Here is a 20,890-nt window from a genome sequence, read left to right as displayed (position 1 = left end):
GAAACATGAGTCGCTTTGAAATCGAAATGCCTTTTATTAGTTTAAAAATCGATTTATTTTAACAGACTGCGACTATTATTATATTAGATTAGGTTTATATTTCACATCTTAGAGTTTTACTTAAAAATATGGCTTCACAAATGTATTTAACTCCACAAAACATGCATGAATGCGTGAAAACAAGCCTCTAACATTCTTTATTTCCATCCTTGCATATTAAGACAATACATTTGATCATTTGAAGTAGATGTTTAATATAGAAAAGACACAACTGACCACACAGAGGAAATAAATTACACAAATTCCAGACTACATTACCATTAAAGAGAGCAAAGGTTTCTTCCAGTTAGATTAAAAAAAAAATGCCAGGCACCAATACTGTGCCAGACGACTTCACTTAGCATGTGTGATATCTTTGTAACATCTTCACACACACACAAGTTCTTCAACAGAAATCATAAAGTGCAATATTTGGTATCATCTTGTCCAGCAACGTTTGGATAAACACTGACTCTGCTTCTCAGAACTGAAGAGAATAAATAAAGACTCAGCTGTACAAATGCTAAATTCAGCATTAGGATATAAACTCAACTCTGGTGACTTCAGTCAAAATACAGAGGAAAATTTTACGTTCAGTCGTTTGTAAAAAGTTGGATTCCACTTTTCCAGATCACAGTTCATACTATGTTTATTAATGGACCATATCGGAGACTAATAGATGAGACCAGAGCGGCACAGGAGCTCGAGCATTGAAATCCACGTGTGACGGAAAGGTCGCGTTTATTTTTAGTCGCAGTTGCTCCACAGGAACGTCTGCGTCATGTCAAGTGGATGACACAGAAACAATTAAAAAAGCAAAGTTCCATCTTAGAGAAGTATTAAGGCACAATTTAAGTTCAATAAAATTTGTTTTTCTCTTCAGTTGCAGTATTCACAGCAATCAATCTCTCTTTCTTGGCAGCCATTTCTGCGGCACAAGTTTAGTAGTGAAACTAACAATGCGCAATCGTTTGCATTTTTAATGTTAAATATTCACTATATATTTTTAACTTAAATGTCACACTTTGATATTTTTTTGCAGCGCTTGTCCCTTTTTTATGTTCACGTCTCAAAATATCAGCAAGAGATCGGTGTATTTCCCAATGAAAAGAAAAAATCTTGCTATATTCAAGCAAGAACAATTGAATGGAAACATTATAGTCAATGTAGGACACATCTTTGGTTTCAGTGCTTTAAAGGCCAATGATGGAAAATCTACGGCTACGACTGTGCTGACACACAAGTAAAAACAAAATATTCATCAACACTTATTTGGCAGGTAAATCTCTGTCCACAATGCTAGTAGAGTAGAGAGTTGAAACCATGTAAAAGAAAGTCCTGCTGTAGGTGGCCTCATGTATCAAGAGCCTCATACACCATCATAGCGTTTCAACAATGTAAGAGAATAAACTGCTCTTTCTTTGTGAACAGCAAGGGTTTTCTCAGTTCTCTCAGTGCAGCAGAATGAAAAACCCAAGTGGGAGCAGGAGGCAGAGGGACCAGGTTCCCAGAACAGAGGAGGCTTTATTCTGTCCTCTTTCTCTCTGCGCACACGCCTCACCCTGGTACCCGCTGTAGCACTGGCACTGGAAATGTGCGCGGAAGAAAGCCAGCTCTGCTTTACCAGGCCCACCGCTGACTCTGAGTCGTCCAGCCTGGCTGCTGATGCTGTGGGTGAGAGGGCTCAGATGGAGGTACACGTCCGTGTCGGGCAGTCGCCGCAGGCAGCGACCGCGCGCCTTGCACAGCGCCCGACTGCATTCGTCTGCTGATGTGGACACGTTCAGCAGGTACTGACCCAGCAGTCCCTGGAGGTACTGGTTTAGTTTGGAGCAATTGGCCTGGAGCGGAGACGGGAACCAGAGTCAACAAACACTGTGAAAGTCATCATCAACAGGGAAGCGCGTGACTTACATGACTGCCAGCATAGGACACATCACCCCAGAAGATCACGCCGGCCGCTCCCAGAGCAACACTTTCACCGATGGTGGAAATCAGATCCATCTGCAACACACAAACGCATGGATGCAACACAAACTGTCTCCCACAGGTGTAAGAAGGAGCGTTCCACTCGGTAGGCTGGAAACTGAAAACGAGGCCACACTTTTGCCAGCCACATTCCAGAAAGACGGATGTATCGCTCCCACTTACACCACACTAACATGGAGCTCAAAACGTTACGGTGGCCCTGGATTCATTTAGAAGTTTTCTCTATGCCTCAGGTAGTCAGTAGTATTTAAATGTCAATGGCGCACCAGAGTGTGAAGGACACCAGAAAAAAAAAGTTATTATTATTTACAGTCCAGTGTTTAGTACCAATTTCCTTTGCAGGCTGCCAGATGTCTGGGTGCACCAGACTAAGAAAGGAATTCATGATTTCCTGGCATTTACTTTTTTACAATCATCTCAATGATGGCCTTGTCTGAACGTTCACCTTGAGGTTACTGTTCTCTCTGCGACGTTGATGAGACAAACGTACCTCAGTCAGTGTGGCCATCTGATTCATGTACGTAGGCCTGGTATAAACGAAAACAGGACGCGCAGATCCATCACCAGCTGAGGCCAGACGCATCGCCTCCTTCACTCGGTTCCGGACGAAGAGGCGGCCAAAGTTAGTGGAGCGCAGCACAGGGCTGAGGTATATAGAGGGGAAGAGTGCGGTGCATTCCATCCATAACCAGTTCAGCTGATCGTTTCGGGCTATTTCCACAGCAGGGCAGCGTCCGGTGTAGTTCTCCAGCCCGTTCCTGTAGTCGTGGTTGTAACAGTCAGGGAAGAGATAAAAGCCCCACAGGTGGTTGGGCCTCAAATTCTTTGCAAGTTTCAGAGTCTCCAGCATGAATTTGCGAGCCGACAATTCAAATTCCTGCTGCGCAACTTTTGCAACTTGCTCCGGGGGCCACTTGGGGTTCTTTTTGGCCACCATTTCACGGGATTTGTTCCGATAGATGTCTTTGACGTCCCAGTTTCGAATCCACAAAGGCCGCCACTCCTCCCAGTCAATCACCGCCAAACCTTTGGCGTCCGGTTCTCGGATATAGTTCTTCACACTGTCCGGCATCTTCTCAAAGTGCTGCGTGAGGCTGGCGAGCTGAGGAAGACCTCCGTTAACGTCCACGCCATCATGTGTGTAAAAGGGATAGAGGCCCAGGCGCTCTTTGTAAAAAATGGTGAGGTTTTGCCGCACAAATCCCTCGTTGGGCGATGCCACGATGTCAAACTGGTTCAGCGTTAAAGTCACGTGACGCCGTGGTCCACACTCCTCTGTCGGGGCATTCCAGACCAGAAGCACTGGTTTATTGGAGTACAACGGCCATCTTGTTGTCTTTTCATCTCCTGAACATGAGCTGGTCCATGCTAGCAAGGTCAAAAACACCCAAGGCACTTGAGCAAGGCAGGGGAACGGAAGAACCCCCATGGCCACCCCTCACCTTCTCTGTTCTTTCTCTGTGGAAGGAAACAAATCACAGTCACAAATGTTTTCCATCACCAAATATCAAGTTTGTGTTTACTGTAGAACCCACACCGCACATCTATTCATGTCAACTTAGAAACCCTTGAGAGGCTCATTATATTTTTTCTTCTTCTTTATCAGCTTCATCAAGCCTCCCTGCAATTTCATTTGCAACCAAAAGTGCAATGCTTCCAGAATTATAGGGCCAGGCTTACATGGTTACACACAACCAGTGTTCAGAAAACTGGGTAAAAAGTGGGAGTAAGGGGCAGAAAACAGTCTTTACTCTGCTCCTTTTCAATCTCTGAACTGTATGTAGCACAACAATAACGAACCCATGTCATATAATGGCTATATAAATGTTATAGAACTGCTCATGTATAATGTGTTGGAAGAGATTGAAATAAACATTCATTAATACGTAAGGCACTAAATCAACATGAAACTAAGTTCATTTAAGTGTGACAGTGTTGAGAGCCAAGGCGACCTGTCGTGTCAGGAGTATCTGAACTGCATTTATTCTTGGAGTTTAGTTTAGTTCTCTTGGATTCAAGAGACAGCTTTTTTTAAAAACATATTAGCTGGCTCAAGTCCCTCTGTCTATGGACGTATGACTCCTACAGGGGATGGGGAGGGGGAGTTCTGAAGTCATTCTAACAGCGAATCCTTTGGACAGAAAACTGCTTGTGAGATGACCCTACTGGAAAATGAAGTGATATAACCCAAATGGAAAGCTGTGTGTGGTTTGTTATGAAGGGGGCTGCATAGCTACATTCCAGTCAGAATGCCTGCGCTGCCGTGTCCCCAAGAACAATGAGGACACGAAATAGAAGGTCGTCTGAGAAACACAGGTCCATCTCGACTCATCTGCAAAAAGACAGTCGTTTGTCTGAATGTCAGAGTTAAATGTTCTGCTGGACATGGACTGTTGTAGTTCCACTTTAATAAAGCTGTCATCCTCAACAATACAACAGCAACTGTACATGAAAAGTCAGATAAAAATGAATAGATGCATACGTTATTGATAACCAATCCGGATGAAGAACCTGGTTTAGCTTCACTGTCTATTCTGATTGTGACCGTCATTGACGCTCCTGATGTTTTGGACGAACTGAACGATTATTTCAGGTAACAACTAACCGTTATAACCATTATTTACCGAACACCTTGTCTACCTGCCATGTACCGTGGCGACTTCCGGTTTTGATGACGCGGTGTGACAGTCCTCCATATCACCCCGTGAGAAAGGTACTGACCACTGCAGCCACGTTGAGACCAACATAACCACTATGGTTACACTATCGTGACTGGTGTTGCAAAATTCACACAGTCACACCTCGTTAACTTCAACTTTTCAGTCAGAGAAAACAGGAAACCCAACTGCCTACGTCGTTAGGAAAAGGACAAGCAAATTGAAGGCAGAATGGTCTACTTCCTGTTGGACTTGGTATCGAGTATGGGTGAAAACGGTATTTGACACAGCGGAACATTCACCTAAAAGCACAGTAACACTCAACTAGAAGGTGCACAGATATCAACTCTGGGAATGAAACAAGTTTCTTTGGTGTAACTCAGCGCAAACCCTACCTAACTCTTGCTTATGGATCGACTACACTACGCGTTAATTCATGGAGGAGACGTACGTGACTTTTCCACTGGCCTTCCATGTGAGAAATATCCATATTCCGCTCAGTCCATCTCGAGTATTTCCAACGCTCCTAACTCGAGTCCAGGAAGAAGTCACGCCAGTAAATGCTGACGGCTGCAGGGTTGAGCAACAACAGAGCGATGGATTGCGTTCCACGTTGTGGGGGAGCAAACAATTGAAGATATTAAATGTGATGTTTATCAATTAGCCCCTTAAAGAAAAGTAATTTCGGAAGCTTTAAATTCCTTTGTAAGGAGGATTTAAAAAAGATAATTGCATTCAACTCCGCACACTGTGAAATCAAATGTTGAAGATTGTGCCGTACAGCCCTCTGCCTGTCCTGAAAATGGTACAGTCCACAAGCGCTCCTTGAAGAATGAATGGATAGTTATTATTCATTTGTTGTCTATTTTCAAACCCTTTAATTCCTTATACATAAATTCAATGTAACGTGCACCTAACTTTTGCTAATAAAGCTACTGTTTTAAGAAAATCATATGGGATATTAGTAGAGCGTTCGAAGCTGTACGTGATTATAAGAATAGAAAAGAAATCATTTCTTTTTAAATACACATGACAAATGTAAATATTATTTAATTATTGTATGGTTTGTTCGTTTTTAATCTGCGTCTTTCAAATAAATGTAACATCTATTGTTGAAAAATGAAGCATTCGTGAGTTAGAATCTTTGGAGAAAGGATAAAGTGTGTGCAGAGACATGTAAATTGAAAGAGGCATGTAATGTTTCATATTATACAAAAAGAAAAATGACCTTCAGTAAATAAATAAAAATAACAGAATGAAAGACAGTGTAAGAAAGTATTTAAAATGAAGTTCAAACAATGTTTTTTTTTTTTTTTTCAAATTCTAAACCGTGGTAAAATTACAAAACAGAAACACATTTTATTTACTTCACACACATGCTGAAAGATCAAGAAGTTTGTAGCCCTAAGCTGGTTCTCATCCTGTTTGTTCCTCTTCCCTCTGGCAGGAGGCTACCATCCAGAACCTCCCGTCACAGGAACAGCTTCTTCCCCTCAGCCATCATACTGTTAAATGTGTGATCAGCCTTTGTTGTTGTTATTTTATTTTATTTTATTAACAGCACTTTATTTCGAAGCACTTTCCTAGTTGGTGGAACTCCCACTGACCATGGCAATAAATTCTATTCTGATTCTGGTTGAATGAATCTTTTCTTTTTGTGAACTGTCCTTTTTAAACTATGTAAAACATCACTGCTTAACAAAAACAAAGCTTCATAAATAGCAGGAAGAAGGTAAAACAATTCTGTCTCATGAGTCTCTACTCACCAGCAGGTGTTGTGAGATCACTATCAGGATCACGCTGTTTGATGTAAAGAGCTTTACGCCTGCCGTTCAGTTATTATGGTCTGTGTAATCCTCTTAACCAAATACAAGTCAAGAGACATCCAGCTACGCTGGAGTCCGGCAGTAAGTGATACTTAAATGACAAGTAGACTCCTCCTTCATCCTCCGTCCATCCATGTTCCTGCTTGTGTTCCAGGGAGCTGATGCCAGTCCCAGTTACAGCGGGTGAGACGGGTCAGACTAGATGCCGTATCCTGACTTGATTCAAATATCTATTCTTACATGTTCCATGGAGCTGAGGTGCCAAACACTCAGAGGTTAATGATTACATGCGCTCTCTCAGGCAACAGTGGAGCACAAAGGTGACTATTTCAACACAGCAAACCTCCAGGCATTCACTCCATTTATGAGGCGGAGAAAGGGCGAGACTGAAGGCACACCAGTCCATCATCCACCACTTCTTCTGTGGCAGCCTTCCACACCCTGCTGTGGCGGCTTGTCACTCACTGGCTTATCTTTTTAAAACATGGGAGGGCAATTTCATGTCCTAAAGAGCCACATTCTTGGATGGGGTGATCAAGCCAAAAGACAGAAGAAGAAGAATCTTACATGACACTTAATTTTTGTGTCATAAATATAATAAAATTGGGAAAAAAAAGTTCTTTTGGTATATGTATTTTATTTAAAGATTCTCAATTAACAACAGAAAACAACAACAGAAAATAATTGAAGGGGAAAAGGGCTCTGTATTTCAAGGTATATATATTGAGGGATAAAAAAAACTATGATTAGAAATATATGAATATTTATTAATTCAGAAAGGAAAAGAAAAACCTCTTCTTTAAAGGGTGGCTTAAGATTTACTTTCCTGAAATTGGGCCTCCAGGAATTTGAACATATATTCCAAATGACTCACCAAAAATAAATAAACTAAAACATGAAGCATATTCATCCTTGGATATGTCTCATAGGAGCTCATCTGGAACCCAGACAGGGCATCCCACCCTTCACAGGAAACATGGACCTTGGTGATTATTCTTCCGGCAAAGTTTGAACTGAAACTCTCAGCTTAATAGCAGAAACATAAGCGGTGACTTTTGAGGTCAACAAACAAAAAGGAAATGACTGATAACTCAGCATATCTTTTAACTGCTCAGTTCCAGAACCGGAGTGAGTTGGTTTCTAAGAACATTGTGAAGGGTGGTGTGTTTCCACATACCTCCTCCCCACAGGTCCTCAGACTCAAGAACACGCCATTCGTTTGATTCATCACAGAAAGTTGAACCATGTAAATACTTCCATCACACTAATATTTGTTAGTTTCATCTTGATGTTATTCATCTTTCATGCATGGTGGCACCATACAAAATTCCAAGTCTGTGGAATCCTTCACTGACAATGGCAAAAAAGCCTGAAAGCTTAAACCCCGGGGCTCCGTCACCGACAGGGGTGGAGGTTGCTGAATGAATGTTTACACCATTAGTGAATACCATTGACCTGCTTCTTACCAATGAAACTTGCATTTTCGGAGCCTATAAAGACGCTTGAGTCACTCAGAGAGTGACTCCATGAATGCTTTACCAGATATCTTATTTCAAAATATGATCTGGCGATAGGGTCGCTCTTTCCCAGACTTACCTCACATGGCTGCTGGTCCACAGATTAATAACTAGAGGAAAAAAAAACAATGCTTCCAGGAAGCAATAAAGTGAAGTGGATTTGGGCACATCTTCTTCTCTGAGAACCATCACAGAGGGATTTGGAGAAAAGTCTTTCCCATGGAGAACGTATTAGATGTCCTTCTCAGACTTCCATTATCTCTTGTCCTCATCCATCCCCGGTGGGCGATAACACACCCTGTCTTTAGCAGGTCTTGTTTCCTAAATCCCCAGAGAAGGTCAGAGGCAAAGTAACAATCAGTCAGTTCCTTTGTCTCTCCTCAGCACAAGCATGAGGCCTGTGGACTCCATCCAGTCCGCAACTATATCACGCCAGCAACACAACGATCCATCAGTTCAAGGCTGCTCACTCAACATTTCTGTAATGCACTGAGACAAATAAAGCTTTTATAGCAGTAAATAAGTCTAAATGAAAGCAATACTCCTTATAAAAAAAATACTGACCAAAATATTGAGCCTTGTCACATCAAACGATGAAATCACAGGCATTTTATTGAGGTCCACCAGGAGATCGGCACTCTGGGTGGAGCTGATCTCTTGGAGGACGTTGTGAGGAGGCTGTGGTGTCTTGGGACACGGGTGCAAAAACAGCGCATAATGAGCGCTTCAATGTCAACAACAGATGTGAGGAGTTCATGATTCAAGTTCAGAACATTGCCCATTTGTTTCATGAGTCAGTCTCCATGCTGGAGGCTGTTTTCAAAACTAGTTTGGAAGTGATCCTCATGCCAGGTGCACCGCTGACCTTTCTACGGTGCAGACAGCACCACTGCACCCGTGGCTTAGGGGTTATGTGCACTTTATAGTCCAGAATTCAAGGTAAATATGACTCCTGCTTAATACATTTCCATGCAGGACTGAACTTGTGGATTACTTAGTGACTTCACCCCCTCATTACCTTCTCATTCTGACTCATATTACACTATTAAAAAAGGAAAACACTGAGAGAGACAAAGATGAAGCAATAAATGATGTCATAACAAAGGCCATCTGCTCGAATCCAAAAGAGCCATTTTAATTTCTAGTTAAAAAACGCTTTAATAATAAATTAAAGGTGGCACAGGATATTGCAAACAGAAGATGTGTTGTATTGGACTCGCTGTTGCCGAGGACATTAGTAGCTGAGGTCTGCTCGCTCAGCGTTGACTGGCTGAATCTACAATTAGAGCGTAAAGGGCCACGGATTGTCATTTCCCCTCACTCTGAAGGCGAATCCCATCCTTTTCCATGCATAAGACAGCTTGTTGTGGAGTCTGAGACTAAGGCGTGCACTTCCTGTTCCAGTCGTGACCGTGTTTCACTTGGGATAATCAGAACCATGTTACAACTTGCGGTGTTTACGTCCACATGGTCACGGCGTATACACATACATGCATTTTAGCGATGTACACTTGCACCAGCTCCCTGCCTGAACGGTGTGAGAAAACAGTTCACATGCAGTGTTTCAGCATAGATATTGTCCTGTAGGAAGTGGGGCACAGATTGACGTTTGGAGTTAAGGTTTCCAGCAGCAAAAGAAGCCCAAGTCAGCATCAGGCTTCGAAGAGGACGACCGGGAAATCCACGTGGATGCAGGGGTGCTCCAGCTTTATAATTCCCTGTTGACACAAGCAACAGGAGAACACTTGAACTAGTGATGGGTTGATGAGGCCGCATGAAACATTGCCCTCTTTTTCAGCGACCACTAGTTGGCACTGTGCGCTGTATAATCTTTGACGTCAACAAATACTTCAATGAAGCCTGACATGACTTCTAAACCAAGAGTGGCATCTACTGAGCTCTGTAAATTAGGACACCCTTTCATGTCAATGTGTCATGTGAATTCACTTTAAATCTCACCTGAGGAGTCAAGTTTTTATAAATGCGCTTCAGTTTTGCTTTCTTGCGTCCGTTCTTTGTCACTATTGTCTCTTCGTAGAACTCGTGGGCCAAATCGCCGTCTTCGTCAAAGAACATGGAGCTGAGGGAGGGACAGAAATGTTACTACGTCATTAAGGTTCAGGGTTGGAATCCAGCTCTATGACAAAAAAAACAAAAAAAAAAGATGTGGCTCATGCTAACTGAGTCAGTGGAAAATATCTATGACAAGTGCCATTTGCCTCCAGCAGCCGCGACGCCCTGTTGTCGCTCGCTGCATGTTTCTCATCTACATCTGGGAGGTTCAGCATGTGACAAGTTTGACAACCACAGAAAGACGAAAGTGAAGGGGAGGGGAACATTCACACACTGCAGTTTTAAAATAGCACACAATTCAAATGAGACCCTCTACGGACTCGAGATGGGATTAAATACAAACAGAGGCCAGGATCAACTTTCATTTGGTCCAGCTGAAGCCGATGACTTAAGTATCATTAGGCAGCGACTGATTGACTTCTAAGCCACGTATTTCACGATTTTGCGACATGGATGGAAGCTTGCCAAACCTGGGACGATTATTTGACTATGATCAGCCAGCTTCATTTCATATCAGGTCAGGAAGCTCTCCCTGAGCCTGCTGTGTTGGTCCGTGAATTAAAGGCAAAATCTTTTGACTTAACAACAATCCACCATCTATTGGAGATCTATTGCTTTTACTTACTTGGCCGATCAAAAGAACAGAAGTGCCTTTTTTTTTCATTATCCATCCATCCATCCATCCTCATCCTCTCATCCGTTGCAGGGGCAGCAGCTTCAAAAGGTAGGACATGTATCTCTAGAGATGCCTGCCACCCCTTGGAGAAAACTCATTTTCAGCCGCGTATATCCACCTGTGTATTTTAAACATTATGTGTACACAGTATGCATGGACACAAATGTGTCCCACATACTCACTTTTTGTACTTGTATATCAAATCAGCTGTTCATGACATGAATCAGCCAAAACATATAGTGGTAGAATGTGGCACTTAAAGCATCTTTATCGATGAAAGGAAGTGAAATATTGTTTGCGGTGCTAACTGGAAAATGGTCTGCAAAGTGACTGGGGAATTAAAGATTGATTTCCCTCTGTACCGCTGCAGGGTAAGAGCCATTAGAGCAGCCTCGGTCTGAGAAATCCCGGGATGAGTAGCTGACTGGGTGGTCACAATGTGTGAGACAATAACATGAGGACTAAACAAAAGCAACAGCAATCCCACTACACAGCCGCCGACTTTGAGAGGGAACATTTCTCAGGCTTTACTCACCCTCGTCTGGTGAACACAAATGGTGTTGCACCGGGAAAACTTCGGACTCTCGCCAGTGATTGTTCGTTGTCATCTTTTGTTGAGTCATCGACGCTGCCCGAGCCAGAAAAAGGCCAAAATCCTCTGGATTTGGAGCCGCTACCACCCATCTTCAGCTGCAGCACATTATTTTTTTTGGCCACAGGACTACCAACTACAGTGTTACTGTATCACATCAACCTAAAGGGATCTCTAGCTTGGAGACCTGTGAAATCAACAAACATGATCAGGTTTTGTCTTTTTTCCATCTCAAGACTAAATCCTAGCTTCACACTTTTTCATGTCTGTATTGAAGGAAATAGTTTTATCATCTACTTTGCTTGCTTACAATTATTCAATAGTCAGATCTGCCAGTCAACCTAGACATTTCATCAGGTTAGATTATACTGCCTTTATTCTTCCCTCAATGGGGAAGTTTTGCTGGTTGGCAACATAGTAACATTAAAGACACTAAAGACTAACATTAAAGTCTGTACTTTCAACAGATGGAGTAAAAAAAAAAACCTCAACAAGTCATGGAAAACAGGAAATCTAGGGGACAAATGCAGGGGCATTTTTTTTGGAGAGAAAAACATCAGGCAAACCACAAGACACCACTGAAGGTCTTCTCTCCTTTACTCTTGGCTCATGGCCCAGATCAACCACAGAAGACTGTTAGATTTCTTTCACTATACTGGTATGTCTGACTGCCATGTGTCCTCCAGTCCTTTTTTTAAAGAGTGATTGATTCACCTGAATATTTTATGGGATGCTGTCAAGATGTTGACTTATCTATGTATTTAACTGAAGAAGAAAAAAACTATCCAGAAAAGACTCAAAGGCACGTTCAATATAAACACCAACTAGGTTAAAAGGTGGTCATGAATTCAGGCATTAGAATGATGCTGAAGTTGTCAATACAAGATCTGTCCTTTATGTACTGTTGTCACAGCTACTAAAATCTCAGTGACTTCCAGAAAGCTCGCTTCATGCTGGTGGCTAGAATGTGGCTCCTAGATTCATGACCCGGATGAGTAAGCATTTAACTGATAGAGACACTCATCTTTAAGCTGTTTTCACAACAAGCCCCTGAACGAAACAACCGTTTAGTTCTGTCTGTAGCCGTTCTATAATACAATGACCACACTGCACAATCTCAAATTTCACCAGGACCCTATCAAAAAAGGGGTCCGTTTACAGCTCTATTACCGTTATGTCAGTTTGCGAGACGATCATTAACATTACCAATAACGACCGCGTTTGGCTTTATACGAGCGACACATTGTCTTCATATTTGTGCCAAATTGTATACATCGCAGATTAAAATATATAAACATCGACAGCGGTCACAAAGCCCTCGGCTGAAAACCCACCTGTCGTGGCGTGCGGCGCGATTGTAGATATAAAAATGCAGTGGAAGACTTTGGCTTCCTGGAGTATTTGGTTGATTTATGCAAAGACCTTGTAAAACACACAGCTAACTACTTATGCTAACCATTGTTGCACGTTGTTCTTCTTCTTAGCCTCGGGTGTTGGGCGAAAACACACAAGTGTGTTGGAGCGCCATCGTCTGGACGGGAGTTGAGCACCACGTTTGAACATAAACGTGTGCGGTATTTAGATGGCTCTTTTAAAAAGAACTTAATGTTGGTAATACAGTTGACTTAGCTCATAATATTTCTACTCAATCTAAATTCCTAATTCTTTTCTTTACTTAATTTTTTCTTCATTTTCTATCTTTTTTCCAACAAAACAGCTGTCATTTTTAAAAATCAACCATAAAAAGTAAGCAAATAATTGAATAATCCGTTTTTAAACTGGGTGTTGAGACGCTGCCATTTTATTGAATATATTCTACATGTTTGAAAACTATTTTTCAAAATTCAGTTTTGATAGTTAATCATTGATTTAGTATTTTGTATTTGCAAAAAAGGCCATATGTGAAATAAATAGACAATACATACATATGCATTTTAGTTTATTTGAAAAAAAAAAAGAATTTTTATTTTTCAAAAGACACATCAAGACAAAGACACATTGTATTAAGTCATGAAACTTTTCCCTGCAAGTATTGAATTTTATGCAAACATATCGGTAACGCTGGTGAATGAGACAGATGATTTAGCTTTGTGTGTTTATTAGAATTGTTCCTGAACATTGCCTTTTCAATGAGCAGTCAGACAGAGACAATATTTGACTTTCCACCAAGGCCCTGAAGTCACTTGATTCTTTGCTAGGTATTAAGACTTGAACTCAAAAACACAAACAAATGTAGATAAATATATTTTTTAATTGTGCAGAGTTTCTACTTGCATGTTTTACCATCATTTAATAAGACAATGTTTCCAACATTAGCTAGGAGTCCATTCATACTTTGTTAAAAATATTTAAAGTGCCATTATAAAGAAAAGTAGCTGCACATTGAACACATGAAACTAAACATCACATGACACTATGTTTAAATACTCTGTAAGACTACAAAAGTGAGCAGCAAAATTGACATGGCTCTGTCTCAGCGCTTCTTTACCCGCTTCATATCAACTACAACTGCTCATCTTCTTCATCTCTGCCAGAGCCTGCGTCATCATGTCTCTGGCTCGAGCGTAGCGCCTTGCGATCTGTCTCACATGCTCCTCTTCCTCACGCTGCAGTATTCTCAGGAAGTTGCAGAGCTCGGGGAAGCTGAATGCATCCCACTGTGGGTGTCAGATTCAAAGTCAACACACTGTTTTTTGTTTTTTTTTTGAAATATCAGCGACTTACGTTCACTTCTCCAGTCTCGTTTTCCTTCAAGACCAGACTGAGAACCTTCTCACAGGGTCCTGCACGAAGACGCAGGCAGAGGGGGCGCTCGTCGTCGCTCAGTTTACGCATGTAGACTGGAAAACAAGGAATGTTTTTCACCAACAACACGTCGGCGGTTTGTCCCTGATGGCGCTTGTACCTTGATTATGTCGATCGCTGCGCTCGAATAGAGCAAACTTGGCAGGGTTGTCCACCATGGTGAACTTGTTGAGCAGTGCCTCGATGACCTCTCGCACCCGTGTTTGCGAGCTTATGTGCAGGTGCTTGGCCGTGTCTTTCGGGAGGTAGAACGAGGTCCTTCGTTTCATCTTCCCGAGCTGCTGAGGTTCCTCCTCAGACGGACTCTCAGGGAGAGAGATCGGGCGTAGCAGCTGAAAGTGGACCTTGATGAAGCCAGTATAGGAGCCATCTTTATTCTGAAAACACACGGAGACTCCTATTCATTTCTTCAGTTCCATTCAGCACATTTAGAGTTATAGAGAGGAGAAATAAAGCGACACATGTAAAGATTTTTCCCCTGTCACTCACCATCACCATGTAGAGATTACTGTTGATCAGAGAATTATACTCCTTCACCTTCTGCTGAGTCTCACTAAACGTCAACTCTCGTCTGCCCCCGTCCAGCTTTTCATCCTGGCGGGAGGCAAAACACTAGTCAAAATAACCAACAGTTATCATGTATGTTTATATCTCTGAGAGGTCAACCAGCAGTGTCATAAGGTCAAATCAAATAGCGTCTGAGTCTCACCTCTGACCTACCAAGCCAAATAGAGAGAGTAGAGCAAGCAGTGAAATACAGTTCCACCTCAGCTCCATACTGACTGACAAATGTCTGGTTGGTTCTTCCCCTGGTCATCTTCAGGTCATCTATGTTCTACAGGACCATCCGTCTGTCTCTCTGGCTGCAGGGATGTCTTCCTGCTCCAGCTGCTCTCTTGACCTCAGCCTTTCTATTCACTCCTCCCAGATCATAAAGCTCACAATGCTGTCAGCAGGACTGCCCACTACAATTCCCCCCACATCCCCCACCATTTTGAAGTTTTTGTCCTCAAATATGAGGCTTAACCTTGTAGGGACCAGAAATGCCTCCACAAAGCAAAATATCCTCAGAAGTAGGTGTGTTTCCAGGAAGCATAGTTAAACCAGGTATATACACACATGCACACACGCATCAATTAAAAACACTAATATACAGTTTCTCACAATAGATAAGTGGCAGCAACCAAGAAAACCATGCTAATAAATCTACACACATACATGCAACAGCAATATGACGATATGACGCTCACACAGTAATGTGACATAGACAAATTCAAAAGTCAAACAGGCAAACATTTAAAAACACACTCACAAAATAAGAGCCAACACACAACAGAAGATAAATTTGTGGTAGTTGGCTCCCACAAAATGACACACATGTAAAAAATGAAAAAGTGCACACTCAAAAAGTGACACACAAACAAGACAAAAACTCAAATAATAGGGAAACAAAAAAAGCCCAACACAAAAAGTGTCATCAACACAAAATAAAAAATAAAATAAAATAAAACGCATACAAAACAAATATTACATACAAGAAATAAAACAAATTCAAAATGTGTTTCCAAGAATTGATCCCCACAAGTATAGCTATAGGAGTTCACACACACACACAGGTTTGTCACACCATCTTTGTGGGGACAGATCATTGACATAACCCTTTCCCCAGCCTCACACCCTAAACCTAACCATCCAAAACACATGGCTAACTTTATCCAGGACTCTGAAACCCATTTATAATGACCTTGTTTTGAAGTCTTCACCCTCAAATTGAGGCTCAACTTTGTGGGGTCCAGTAAAAGGGCCCAACAAACGGGTGTTTACCCCAAAATTGGTCCTCACTAGATGTGTTTAAACACACAGACACACACACAGTGAGTGACAGAGAGAAAAAAAAAAAAAAAAAAAAAAAGACAAAAGTGACCCAGCAGATGCAAACATAACTGGCTCCCACAGAACAAAAAAGAGACTCAGAAGTTACAGCTGCACGCACATGCACACAAATACATCAAAAGATACATGCGCAAAACACAAATACAGACACGAATGTGACACTGTCTGTCTGTCTGTCTGTCTGTCTGTCTATCTATCTATCTATCTATCTATCTATCTATCTATCTATCTATCTGTCTATCTATCTATCTATCTATCTATCTATCTATCTATCTATCTGTCTGTCTGTCTGTCTGTCTATCGATCTGTCTATCTATCTATCTGTCTGTCTGTCTGTCTGTCTCATCCGTCCGTCCATCCATCCATCCATCCATCCATATACACAGAAGACACAAGTATTTATGCTTGTTTTTGCTTTGCCTTGTGTACTGTACATTACCATACTGTGATTTCCTGAACCAGTTTTTAAAAATCTGTCAAGGTTGTCGTCTACAAACTCTGATGTTTTATTGAGGTGGCTGCACAGACGCACCGACAATAAGAAGCTGATTTAAACCAGTTCATTACAGGACATATGGCGTCCAGCCACTCAGAGGTCAATCTGGTGACTGCCATCTGCTCTTAGCCACGCCCACATCCACAGACCGATTAACTTCATTTCCAGTGATTTTGATTCAGACGTGACTTTCTTACCACGTTTGTGTCCGACTCCAGCGACAACTCTGTCTGGTCACTCCGCAGCTTCCCTTCTACGCTGCAGTCCAGCTGGATGAACGGTCGGCAGCGGTAGTGACAGGTGTAATTACAGTCTGGCAGAGGAGAGAGGAGAGTGAGGGCTCACTAAAGGGGCAAAATATTTACACATTATAGCAAATGATTGAATGGTGCTTTTGTGCAGGGCAGCAGATATTGAATTGATTCATGGGGAGGACGTTTCATGAGCTCAATGACTCTAGAATCTAGTTGGACGTCTCTACTGCAATATTCTTGACCAGTGTGGCGTGGTCCAAGGACTATGTTGCTTCTGTGATTGAAAACTGACATCCTGCAACCCACTGATAAGATACTTGTACTGCCACTGCCACTTTTTTAAGCCTTCATTGAGGGGAGAAATAAAATCTGTTCACATAATTTGCCATGGAAACGATCATCTCTGCAGAGAAGTGGTGATTCAAAATGGCCTGAATACAAATCAGTCTCCCTCATTTGTCATCTGTGGCTCCTTCGTTTTATTTAGGTCATTGCCTACAGTTAGAAACATGCTTGGCATTTACACGCTGAACGTGCCAAGGATGATTTTTGAATGAATTCGGTCCGTCTCAGTGGAACACCTCATCACGTCACTTTCAAAAGTAGTGACTTCAGTGGAAGCAAATGGAGAAACAGCCTGTCCATCTAGACAACTATAAAACGTCAGTCTACGTGACGTGTCCAGAAGCCCTTTGGACTACAACAAAACATGTGTTGTGCGAGTCATAACTTGATGAAGAAAAGGCTACATCAGCACTGGTGCATCTATACTTTAAAGTACTCACATGAACAGCGTAAAGCCCCAGATAACAGCCCCCAGATGAACTCTCCACACAGGTCACACCAGGTGAGGTGCGTGTGGCTGTCAGGGTGGAAATCGTGACCCGCTCCCGCTTCACCTGATGGGCACTTGGGTGTTTCAATGCTGACATTGTCGCCCACCAGACGGACCACATGGAAGCGACCGCTGTGACCCCCGTTCACTGGTGGGTGGCTGACTCGGGAGGCAGGGGCGGCCAGCTCAATTGGATCATTTAGACTGAGGTCTTTCAGCTCGATGAGCTCACACTTTGACATTCTACTGCTGGTTCACACACGGACATGTCAGGTGAGCGAACGAGTGCCTTCAAAGCCAGAGCTGGGAGATGGCATCACCCTCCACATCTGAGTCTTCAGGGAGAAAGTATTTGGGTACGATGGACAGGGATATGTCAGTCTTGATATGGCGATAATCCTCCTGCATGTAGAGAAGCACCAGCAGTCCTGACAACAGAAACAGCAGTCATTATAATGGCACACAAACACAGTGCTGCTTTGGTTGATGGCTTCAGATGGAGAAAAACAAAGATTAACTGCTGTCATTTGATCTCACAGTAAGTGTTCTGAAATCTGTGAGTGGGACAACAAGATGACGATAATCCAGTCTAATCTGATAACTCACAAACATGTATGGCTGTAATCTACTCATGGATGGAAGGGCAACAAAACACGAGACAAGAGCTGCACTTACACACAATTGCTCTCAGCCCAACATGGAACACAAGTGTTTAAATAAGTATGTATGTTTTTAGACCGAACTGAACACTTGAAAGACGTAACAAACACAGCTTCAGTGCTGTTATTTTTACAGGCAGCATAGTGGCGCAGCGTTAACGGCATTCCTACAAGCTCTCTGGTTTCCTCCCAAAAGTCCAAAACAAACTAGCAATTTAAAAATGTCTGACAGTGCATGAAACCGATTTCATGACACAAGACAGTGTCAAGCACAATGCATTTAACACAAAATTATTGTGGCTGAAAAATGACAAATGCACTTTGTTGTAGGGTCAATTCTGATTATTAGCTGTTGCAAATCGTCAAATTATTCCAGTGTTGCATTAATTTTTCACCAAGATATTGCATTGATGATGGTAGAGTCTGACCGCTGCGCAAAGCCTTCTGCAGCACATCCCAAAGATTCTCAATGGGGTTAAGGTCTGGACTCTGTGGTGGCCAATCCATGTGCGAAAATGATGTCTCATGCTCCCTGAACCAGTCTTTCACAATTTGAACCCGATGCATCCTGGCATTGTCATCTTGGAATATGCCCGTGCCATCAGGGAAGAAAAAAATCCAACCTGGTCAACACAGATAGATAGACAGACAGACAGATAGACAGACAGATAGACAGATAGACAGACAGACAGACAGATAGATAGATAGACAGACAGATAGATAGATAGATAAGATATAGATAGATAGATAGATAGATAGATAGATAGATAGATAGATAGATAGACAGACAGACAGACAGATAGATAGATAGACAGACAGATAGATAGATAAGATATAGATAGATAGATAGATAGATAGATAGATAGACAGACAGACAGACAGACAGACAGACAGACAGACAGACAGATAGATAGATAGATATAGATAGATATAGATAGATTTAAATACATTATTATTGGACATTATAGGATGCTACAGGATTCGTGGAACAACTTCTGTCTATATACTAAACAAAATCCAAAGTAACACATTCATTATCAAAATTGGTAAGATGGTTTTCATAGAATAGAGTAGAATATATTAATAAAAAAATGAAAGAAAAACAATGCAGCGCCTTCCTGGTTCATTACACCTATGACTGGAATCTGGAACCAAGATTCCTTATGAGATCTTGTGCAATTACTTCTATCTCATCCGGAACTTCCCCAACCAGTCAAACAAGATGTTCGTCTCAAGTGTCTGCAGGTTTGGTGGTAGAAGTTAGTTTTCAAGAGTTCTTTCGGGAGCCCACTGCGTCTTGAATACGAAGGACCCGAAGGCGACGCGCCAAGTGGGTCACCGGCCGGTCCATAGCTACCGGCGGCGGAGCTACTTGTGACCCGGATCACCCATGCACCGACCCGCCTTTGACGCTGACGGAACTTGGATCGACACACGTCTTTATTCTGTCGTTTCAGTTGCGAGATGATGCGCTTCCAATTAGCGACGCACTCAATTGACGGGCAGCAGTTTGAGACGGGACCACAAACTCTGCGACACAAGGTTTTTAAAACTCGCCGTCTGAAAGCGACGATAAAAAAGCGCTTACCTCTTGGAGGGGTCGCAGTCACTTCCAGGGGGAGGATGTTTATAGTGGTTAAAGCAGCCAGTCGATCAGGCGATGGCACTCCAGTCCGCGCATGCTCAGTGGCGCAGAGATTACTGTCTAATCTGGAGTGTATAAACCTTCATGACAGAGATCCTCTTTCACGCGCGCATGCACGCTTTAATCTTTCTACTTCCTCTCACCCTTCCTGTGTCTTGTATGCGCTGTACATAAAGCCGGGGGAGGTTGTAGTACCCCTCAGTTTGATGCCCTTCCTTCTGAATCATCAAGTGCATTGCACTCTTTTTGGCTGTAGTACTGCAGTTGGGGTCCAGTTGAGATAGACAGATCCACGGGTGCAGAGTCCTCATTCATGAGGCCTATCACTCAGACTGCCATCGTGAAGAAAGAGTATGGCAAAGCAGAGTTTCTCCTCATGCTTATGAGCTTCTGGTAGTCACTGAAAGAGACACACAAATGTTGCCAAGTTAGTTTCTCTGCAGGGCGGCTGGACTCGGATGGAACCACTGTGATTCCACCTCGAGAGGCACGTCATCCCTGTGTGGGAAATCTTTAGTTTCTGTTCACAATACATTCATCCAGGTTGAGGAGCAGCTCGTGTCAGATCTTAAAGGAATCATTCCAGAATTAAAACGTCTTCATCGTTTATGTGTGAACCTGAACTTTAAACTCAGGATATTTTTCATTTACATTGTACATTTTTTTCTTTTTTTTGTATATTTGGTCTGAATAGTAAAAGGACTGCATGAAAGCCATTTGTTAATTGCTATTCAACCGCTGGGGAACATGACTTTTTTTGTGCTCCCTGTATAAATAAACTTTTCATGAATGACTCAAGCTTGAACAGAAGGGTGTTTCATTGGTAAAATTACATTGATAGCACAAGTCATTTTCCCTCTCTGGATCAACTCTTCACAAAAGGGATTATAAAAAGAGGAATTACAAATTTTCATCATAAATAAATATATTTGCT

General features: G+C 42.3%; 3 protein-coding genes across 4 annotated transcripts; all 3 read right to left on the bottom strand.

Annotated features, from left to right (window-relative positions):
- Positions 1 to 191: 191 nt before the first annotated feature.
- LOC128760590 (hyaluronidase-2-like) lies at positions 192 to 6,749 on the bottom strand. 2 transcript variants are annotated; one of them, XM_053868100.1, is made up of 4 exons: positions 6,452 to 6,749; positions 2,519 to 3,486; positions 1,954 to 2,043; positions 192 to 1,880 (listed from the first exon to the last, which is right to left on the bottom strand). In XM_053868100.1, the coding sequence occupies exons 2-4, from the start codon at positions 3,455 to 3,457 to the stop codon at positions 1,491 to 1,493; spliced, it is 1,419 nt and encodes a 472-aa protein (XP_053724075.1). In that variant the 5' UTR covers positions 3,458 to 3,486; positions 6,452 to 6,749; the 3' UTR covers positions 192 to 1,490. The 2 variants fall into 2 exon arrangements, with proteins under 2 accessions (XP_053724075.1, XP_053724073.1); XM_053868098.1 differs by lacking the exon at positions 6,452 to 6,749 and adding an exon at positions 5,137 to 5,247.
- Positions 6,750 to 9,145: 2,396 nt separating this feature from the next.
- tusc2b (tumor suppressor 2, mitochondrial calcium regulator b) lies at positions 9,146 to 12,866 on the bottom strand. Its single transcript, XM_053868506.1, has 4 exons — positions 12,704 to 12,866; positions 11,313 to 11,556; positions 9,988 to 10,108; positions 9,146 to 9,746 (listed from the first exon to the last, which is right to left on the bottom strand). Exons 2-4 carry the CDS (start codon positions 11,459 to 11,461, stop codon positions 9,681 to 9,683), a joined length of 336 nt encoding a protein of 111 aa, XP_053724481.1. The 5' UTR covers positions 11,462 to 11,556; positions 12,704 to 12,866; the 3' UTR covers positions 9,146 to 9,680.
- Positions 12,867 to 13,309: 443 nt separating this feature from the next.
- On the bottom strand, positions 13,310 to 20,084 carry rassf1 (Ras association domain family member 1). Its single transcript, XM_053868793.1, has 7 exons — positions 19,900 to 20,084; positions 17,603 to 18,080; positions 16,761 to 16,876; positions 14,664 to 14,768; positions 14,275 to 14,551; positions 14,094 to 14,209; positions 13,310 to 14,026 (listed from the first exon to the last, which is right to left on the bottom strand). Exons 2-7 carry the CDS (start codon positions 17,892 to 17,894, stop codon positions 13,868 to 13,870), a joined length of 1,065 nt encoding a protein of 354 aa, XP_053724768.1. The 5' UTR covers positions 17,895 to 18,080; positions 19,900 to 20,084; the 3' UTR covers positions 13,310 to 13,867.
- Between the last annotated feature and the right edge of the window lie 806 nt (positions 20,085 to 20,890).

Source organism: Synchiropus splendidus, chromosome 6 (genome assembly GCF_027744825.2).
Source record: "Synchiropus splendidus isolate RoL2022-P1 chromosome 6, RoL_Sspl_1.0, whole genome shotgun sequence".
NCBI lineage: Eukaryota > Metazoa > Chordata > Actinopteri > Syngnathiformes > Callionymidae > Synchiropus > Synchiropus splendidus.
The sequence above is the reverse complement of the archived record's forward strand: the minus strand, read 5'-3'. Positions and strand labels throughout refer to the sequence as shown.